We start from the raw sequence: 8,358 nt of genomic DNA, 5'->3' as shown, positions 1-8,358 counted from the left end.
GATTATCTCGGCAAAGGAGAAGTGCTCACTAACACAGATTTAGACAGATTTGTGAACAATATTTGAGAGAAATAGGCCTTTTGTGTACATAGAAAAAGTCTTAGATCTTTGAGTTCAGCTCATGAAAAATGGGGGCAAAAACAAAAGTGTTGCGTTTATAATTTTGTTCAGTGTAGTTACTTCCCGTGACTACATGTAACTAGTTACTTCCCACTGATGGTTTTTCAGGTCTAAGAAATTGCATATATTGCTATAACTTGGGATTTCATATTTCCACTCTCCTAAACTCATTCTTTCCCCACTTTGTATCTTTCTGCAACTTGTGTGAATGTGTGAGTGCGTCTGTTTTCGTGTTAGATTAGTTTATGTCTTAGATTTGTCCAATAAAGTCTTATTTATATTGAAAAGAGAAGTATCTTGTGTTTTGTGCTTACAAGTTAATGTCTTAAACTGCCGATCTTGTTACCGTGCTAATAAATAGTGTTTTCACTATACTTTGGATATTAATATCTATTGCAGAGTTGATGTTATACGACCCGTTTAATTGACCGCTGGCCGGTTCTGTTGATCAGCCGTAGAACAGTGATTCTGTCACCATGTTATAAGTGAGATAACATATACTGTAGTTAGCTGGTTGTAATTTCAAAACAAACCCTTTTGATATTATTTTTAAATTAAACAGGTTTTCCTTTCCATCCCCTCCCAGCTGTCACACTTATGTTCAGATTATGTTATCATGGACTTTTAGTTTGTTTTCATTCATCACATGTGTTTCTTTGTCTTTATTTCCCGCCACTTCCTAATTTCTATGGTTAGTCTTATTAGCTAGTTTGTTTCAGCTGCCTCCACCACATTATCTTTAGTATGTAAGTTCTGGTGTCTTCCCTTTGAGTTTGTCCAGTGACGTTTCAGTTACGTGTGTGTATACTCCTGCCTGTTTGGATCGATACCTGTTCAGGGGCCTGTTTCATAAAACAAGTTTACCAAATAAGCCAGGTTTATTTAAGTTAGTCTGACTTATTGTCGGCTGATTTGGTTCAAAATAAGTCAGACTAACTGAAATAAGCCTGGCTTAACTTATTTTTATGGCTAAATTTAAAATATGGCTAAACTTGTTTTATAAAACAGCCCCCAGATTGTTATAGTAAACTTTATTTGTCCTTGTCTCCATCTGTTTGCCTGTGCACACTTGTGACACCAGCTATAGCAAACACTTTCTGATTTACTTGGCTTGCATTCATTTAATACAAAGTTCTGTCATGAAACTCTTGGCGCAGATCGATAGGTTCTAACTCAATCTGATATAATACCATAATTATTAACATTCGCATAATCCCATAATTTTTCGTAATCTAACCATAATCCATACAAGACAACAGTTTATTTTACCTTAACTGCTATTAAGTGTAGCATTTTTGACACTCAACAACACAACAAGATGACATTTTAAGCTCTTTATGTAGCCGACACTGTGCTGGTTTGTATTGGCCGCCTCCAGTTATTCCTCTGTTTTGTCTCCAGCTAGCGCTGTGTCGTAATCGTGACATCAACACTAAAAGGGTCTATATGTCTGAGGTCACTTTTTGTACAAAGAAACTGACACAAGAGGGCAGTTTGTGCAGCGTGTAGTGTAAAGCAGTTTTCAAACCTTTTTATTAACAAAAATTATGACTGTCAATACATTAAATATTATAAATAACATAAATATATAACACAATGTGTTAAATATGATTAATATTAAATGTTATAAGTGATATTTTAATAATACTGTATTCCAGGCAGTGTCAAAAAACTGTTTTGAGTGTTTCACTTCTCCCTCTTCTCAGAAAACAAAAGCGAAACTGATCTCCTGCTATTACAACTGTGTGCAAGAAATGGTTAGTGTGTCAAGTGGCAAAAGTGTATTTAATAGTTCTGTAATTATTCGCAGCATATCCATCTGGACCATTTGTTTTTTGTTTTAGTTCTGCAAATGTGGTATTTTTTTTCTATATTTTAATTTGTAAGCATAATAGAATGTATAGGCTTGTGCTATTGAGGACAGAAAATAGCCTATTAAAATTTTTATAAAAATCAAATGCATGTACATTCTCTACAAAAACATAAATTCAAAATGAAGATGTAGTGTTTACACTTTAAACTTTTGTAAAATTTCTTTAGAGTATAATTTAGGGGCACCCATTGACTTTACCTCACCGAAAAAGTTTTAGTTCTGAACAATTAAATAGAATAAAAAAGACACTAGACTCTATTTGAGGGTTAACCATAAACCTTTGCTTGTGATACTACCTGAGTGTCTTGCTAAATTTAGATTGCTTAGTTTTGTTTTGATTATATTTGTATTTGATAAAATACAAGTATCCACACTGCTTCCAGATCTCGATCACAAAAGGACAAAAACGTTTACAAAAAGTGAAGAGAAGAAATGAAACTCAAACTACATAGGCTTAATGTATAATCTGCTTTTTAGAAAGCCCCTCCCTCTTCTCAGGAAACAAAGTGTAACGTTACTGATCTCTCATTTCTGTTACAACTTCATGCAAGAGGTGGTGAGTAAGCGAAGAGGTATTAAATATTTATATTCATAGCTCACTTGAATCTTTTTTGTCTATATTTGTGTTACAAACTCTTGTTAATCTTGCCACGGCTATATATAAAAGATCGGCTATTTGCACTTTGCTTTGTCTTTTTATTGTAGTTTTTTTTTACCATTCCAGGAAGTGATCGGTTAGCGATATTTCTTCAAACACGGCGCTTTAAAACTCTTGACAAGCTAAAAGGCGTAAATTAAATTTGTATATATTAGAAATGAAAGATATAGATTATACTGAATGTCAGATTATTTTGCTCAAATACAAACAAAGCGATGCTGTTTGCGAATGTTGCGACTCGTTGAACTATTATCGTTGCACTATCGGCTTATTGCGATCGCATTACAACGGTTGTGATGTAATTATATAAATATATAATTGTATAAATGTATGACACGCTGCATGTTTCGGAATATCACAGCTTTCAGTTTCGATAAACAGGAAATGCTACTCTGCATGTAGAATGTGTCAGTAGCGATTTGTTGGGTAACACTTTATAATAACTTTAATTAATAAATCATTAACAAACATTATATAATGCTTAATGGGTCATTAGTTAATATATATTCAAAGAGATAGAAACGTGAGATAATGTGCTTGTTAATGTTTGCTAATAAACTAGATAATGTTCAAACAAATCATTATTTAATGCAAGTTAAAATGCTTACAAATGTCATTAAACTTTCAATTCCATTTGATCAAGCACTTATTGAAAATCGGGTTAATTTGATTACTATAAAGGAACACGGTTCAATCTGTTTATATTATATTGTTTTGATAAATTAGTATTTTCTTTTAAAAAATGATTCGTTTTCCAGTTTATTTATGATTTAAGGAATATCCTGTTTAATGATATACAGAAGAGTAGTATACTAATGTGAGTGTTGAGCCAATAAAAACATTGTTTGCTCCAAATTATTATTTAGCTAAACTTAACCAGCCACCCTTTACACAAACCTTGTTACACTAGCTAAACGTCCAATGCCCATAAAGATACTAAATGATCAGTAATCGTTTATAAACATTTACAAATGATGAATAATTTGAATAATGAAAGCATGAAGAAATAATTAATAGATTATTTGTTAAGATGTGTAAATAGAGGTCTACACAACAAAGGAAAAAAGTCCAACAAATGAAGATCATATGAACTGAAAGTTTATTTACATTAAATGATCATATGTTAATAATTAGGTAATGTTTAGTAAGTTCATTAGTACACATTAACAAGAACATTATCTCATATTTCTAGCTATGTATATATATATATTAACTAATGATCTGTTAAGCATCATATAATGTTTGTTAATGATTTATTAAGTAAAGTTATTATAAAGTGTTACCATTTGTTGTTTACATTTATGCAACTTACATGTATCAGACATACACTGATTTATATTTGTATTCTGTGTATTTCAGAAAGACCACATTTAATACCTCGTTGCCTGCCACAGCTGTACAATATCCAGTCGAATTGGATCACTGCTGATATATATTTGATGCCATTTACTGTGAGCATTCAAGATTTCATATATATATAAAGTTGAACAGTTCCCAGTCTCCTGTCACGGTTCTTAGCTGAAGCCCGTATTGGATGAGCACTCACCTACATACATTCAAAATACAGTCCACAACAATATAAAAGAGTCAAAGCTGCAAAATGGCAGAATCTTCTGATGACCAAAGTCCTTTTACCTGTCCAATCTGTCTTCATCTTCTGAAGAGCCCAGTAACTACAGCTTGTGGCCACAGTTTCTGTATGGACTGTCTCAATGAGTGCTGGGATCGGGACGATCAGAAGGGCGTTTACAGCTGCCCCCAGTGCAGGCAGACGTTCAGCCCAAGACCAGCTCTCAGCAGAAGCACTGTGCTGGCAGAAGTTGTCGAGAGAATGAAGAGAGAAGCGCCAGAAACAGAAACGGCCTCTACTGTACCATCTTTTGCTGTGTCTGGGGATGTGGTGTGTGATGTCTGCACGAAGACCAAAACAAAAGCCATCAAGTCCTGTCTGACATGTTTGGCGTCTTACTGTGAATCTCACATCAAAGCTCATAAATCTCCTGCGTTAAAGTGGCACAACCTGGTCAATATCTCGCCACATTTAATGGACCAGATCTGCTCTCAACATCATAAACCTCTGGAGCTGTACTGTTGCCAACATCAGCAGTTGATATGTGTGCAATGTGCTTTGATCACCCATCAGAACCACAAAATGACTTCACCTGCTTCAAAAAGAGGACAAATACAGGCAAGGAAACTGTTGTGTCTACGATATATATATATATATCCTATAGTCTAGTGAGTGTAGTGTCTGGAGCTGAGACTACCTAACACCCTGCCAAAACAAGATTTTTAAGCTATAGCCTGTATGATTTGTAAGGAAAACACTTGTGTGGTTGAGAAATTTGCTATTTGACCATTTAAAAATTTGTCTTTACAGATTGTTATGCCAGAAATGTTTATTTACTACAATTGATGTTTACTTTCATTGCTTGGTAACAACTTACATCACAGTGAAATAATTGCTACTGAAGCATCATACTAAACTATTATAAATTGCCTCACAGGAACAGATGGGGTCAAATCAGAATGTCCTAGAAAAAGAAATGCAGACGCGAGCGCAGAAGGTGCAGGAGTTAAGAAAAGCTGTGGCCTGTTTTAAGGTAAGTGCCCCATATGTTATTGTCTGGGGAGTTGGATTCCTAAATCCGTGTGCTGCTTAACAAGAGTTTTCCCTGCCATCTCACAGCACTCTTCACAGACAGCAGTGGAACATAGCGAGAAGGTGTTTACTGAGCTGATCCGCTCCATGGAGAAAAGACGAGCTGAGATAACAGAGGTGATCAGAGCTCAGGAGAAAGCGGAAGTAAGCAATGTTGAAGAGCTCATACGAACACTGGAGCATGAGATCAGTGATCTGAGGAAGAGACATGATGAACTGGGGCAGCTTTCACAGATAAAGGATGACATCTATGTCATTCAGGTAACAGAACGGACCACTCCTCCCTTCTACCGCTTCTTACTCCACCATATGTTCATGCACCAAGTGCTCAGGACATGCATATGCACACACATTTACAAAAAGATCTAATGCAACATCTAGTGATAATGTATAATGAGAGGGGTTTTTTAATTCATTGTGATCTCTGCAACAAAAGATGTAGAGTAAAATGTTTTCTCGCTGCTATTTCTATCTGCAGAATTTCTCTGCTCTTTCCCTCAACCAATTTTCAAACTTGAACAACATATCCATCAGCCAACATCTGACATTTGAGGAAATTGAAACAGTTGTCAGTTTGCTGAAAAGCCAACTAGATGATCTCTGTGATCAAGACATTGTGAGAATATCAGAGAAAGGTGAGATGACATCCTTTTTTTTTAAATGGTTTCATTCATCATATTGAGTGAGATTATGTATTTATACAATATTTTCACATCTTCTAAAGAGCACTATGCCTAAGCAGGTTGCATGATTTCAGGTCTCATCTTCATAGTACAAACTGCATGGGAACAGTTATTGGCCGAAGTGTGGAGCAATAAAAGTTATGAGCAATAATAAAAATGATGCTTCCTTCAGAAAGCATAAATAAATGTTGTAGTAGCAGTAGTAGTATCATTTTTGTGTAGTTGTTGCAATGGTTGAAAAATGTATTCTGATCTACTATATAATAGGTATATTTAATGTGAAAAGAATACTACATCAATAAATTATTATTATTTAGACAGAACTTTTTGTTGGATTGATTTGTCAAATCACCATCTTTAATTTGTCTAAAATAAGTTTAGAAAATCTAAAAAAATTCAAAAAGTATTGTTAATAACATCAAAGACAAGAAGGATACCCATAATTTTTCACCACTGTTTATACATCTGCCAAAAAAGAAATAGATCTCATTGTCATAATCATGGTAAACAAATATTTAATTTTGTTTTCCTAAAAGTTCCCACTATCCATATAATGACAAACAATGAGAAGATCGCAAAGTGTAAGTCAGCATGTTTTTTCTCTTTTTTTTTTTTCAAAACAACACTCAGATACACACACTTATATACTGTTTATACTGTTTTTATTTTAGATTTGCCATCTCGACCCATGTCCAGAGAAGAGTTCCTTATATGTGAGTCGTGCTCTGTATGTTTGCATTATTTGTCACATATATTTTGACATTGCAAAAAGGCAGACAGGATGGGAATAGAGAATACACACCCTAGAGAAGATTTTATTAAACAATAATACACACAAAGGCAGAATAAAAGGTGTATGCCCAATCCTGTTCCTGGAGATCTACTGTCCTGCAAAGTTCAGCTCCAACCCTGATCAAACACACCTGAACCAGCTAGTTAAAATCTTCAGTAGCACTTTATATTTACAGACAGCTTTATTGGAGCAGGGCTGGACCTGAAGTCTCCAGGTACAGTAGGTAGATTTCCAGGAACAGGGTTGGGCACCTCTGGTGATAGACATTCAAGTTGGGGCTGTGAAATAACAGGAGTGTGAAATAAAGTCAATGCTGAAGTTCATAATTAATTTCCTTTTCTGTTTAACAGATTCCACTGATCTGAAACTGAATTAATCATCAGCCTGCAAACAGCTCTGTATAAACCGCATGTCTGTGTCAAGGAGGAGTGATGTTCAACCATGCTTTGCTCCTGTGCCAAGGAGGAATGTCCTTCAATCACGCTCTGCTACCCTCTCCGCTAATAGCCTATTAGACTATGGAGATCAGAAATGTTTTAACAGTACTTACCAGGTGTCGTGCAAAGAAAGTTTATCTGGACGCTGTTATTTTGAAGTTCAGTTGGGAGGAGCAGGTTGCTCTATTGCATTCTCATATGATGCTCTTAGTCAAGGAGGGACAGGTTTTATCTTTGGCTCTAACAACAGATCCTGGAAATGTGATTTTCCAACTGCTAATGTTTGTGTGTGGCAAAGTAACCAACAGACTAATATTCCTGTGGTCTTTAAAATTGGAGTGTTTCTTGATCAAGATGCAGGAACTGTGTCCTTCTACAATGTCTCTGATAAAATGACCCTCCTGCACAGAATCCAGACCACATTCACTGCGTCCCTCTACACTGGGTTTTCATTTCAGAATTGGGAAAATAACTCATCAGTGACAATTTGTGAGCTTAAAAAGAAATAATCATGTAAATCCAAGGTTTTAGCCCCCTGACTGTCATTTCACCCCCCTAAAACTATAATCGCCTATCTTTTTATTTTATTTTATTTTTTTATTTTTGGCAAGAGTTGTCAAAATGCGTGTCTTGACAAACACAAACACAGTCTGTCTTAAGTGAAGGTAAACAACTAGAAAATATTGGAAATGTGTCAATATAACAGATCCATGATTGAGGTCTAAAGTGACAGCATTTGTTAATAATGTTAATCAAACAACAAAAGAAAAAGAGAGAATCACTCACTGCTCTTAATTAAATAATTGCTGTAGCTTTATTAGGTATCTGTGTATTTACTGCATACAGTAATACAGTTTTCACAAGCACTGTAAAGTACTGTTTAATTTGTATCTTTGTTCTGTTGTATTTGTGCTATTGCTTGTAGTTTGTTTATTTGTTCTTATTTTATTATTGACTGTTTACTTGTCTTTAATGTTTGAACATTATATTAGCTAGGCTAGTATTAATTTTTGCTGTGATCATAAATTGGATTTGAAAATTGTGAAATTTCACTCTAGTATCTAAAATGTTGGTATCATGAACAGAAGCAGGAACTTTATTTGTTGGGACGGGGGGGGGGTGTAGAGCAAGT

General features: G+C 35.0%; 1 protein-coding gene across 2 annotated transcripts; it reads left to right on the top strand.

Moving 5' to 3' along the window:
- The first annotated feature begins 2,534 nt into the window (after positions 1-2,534).
- Positions 2,535-7,244, top strand: LOC107675479 (E3 ubiquitin/ISG15 ligase TRIM25-like). 2 transcript variants are annotated; one of them, XM_016469839.1, is made up of 8 exons: positions 2,535-2,549; positions 4,011-4,839; positions 5,159-5,254; positions 5,341-5,574; positions 5,792-5,948; positions 6,533-6,577; positions 6,668-6,709; positions 7,140-7,244. In XM_016469839.1, the coding sequence occupies exons 2-8, from the start codon at positions 4,252-4,254 to the stop codon at positions 7,163-7,165; spliced, it is 1,188 nt and encodes a 395-aa protein (XP_016325325.1). In that variant the 5' UTR covers positions 2,535-2,549; positions 4,011-4,251; the 3' UTR covers positions 7,166-7,244. The 2 variants fall into 2 exon arrangements, with proteins under 2 accessions (XP_016325325.1, XP_016325324.1); XM_016469838.1 differs by having other exon boundaries at positions 6,533-6,709.
- Positions 7,245-8,358: the final 1,114 nt, after the last annotated feature.

This window comes from Sinocyclocheilus anshuiensis, unplaced genomic scaffold, assembly GCF_001515605.1.
Source record: "Sinocyclocheilus anshuiensis isolate Anshui unplaced genomic scaffold, SAMN03320099.WGS_v1.1 scaffold2094, whole genome shotgun sequence".
Classification (NCBI taxonomy): domain Eukaryota; kingdom Metazoa; phylum Chordata; class Actinopteri; order Cypriniformes; family Cyprinidae; genus Sinocyclocheilus; species Sinocyclocheilus anshuiensis.
Note: the sequence above shows the minus strand (reverse complement) of the source record. Positions and strands in the feature narration are given on the sequence as shown.

Excerpts from the sequence above, each read along its gene's own strand:
- LOC107675479 (XM_016469838.1), top strand. The coding sequence starts at position 4,252 with ATGGCAGAATCTTCTGATGACCAAAGTCCTTTTACCTGTCCAATCTGT. Across the intron at positions 4,840-5,158 it reads CAAAAAGAGGACAAATACAG|GAACAGATGGGGTCAAATCA; the intron begins GCAAGGAAACTG and ends ATTGCCTCACAG. Across the intron at positions 5,255-5,340 it reads AAGCTGTGGCCTGTTTTAAG|CACTCTTCACAGACAGCAGT; the intron begins GTAAGTGCCCCA and ends GCCATCTCACAG.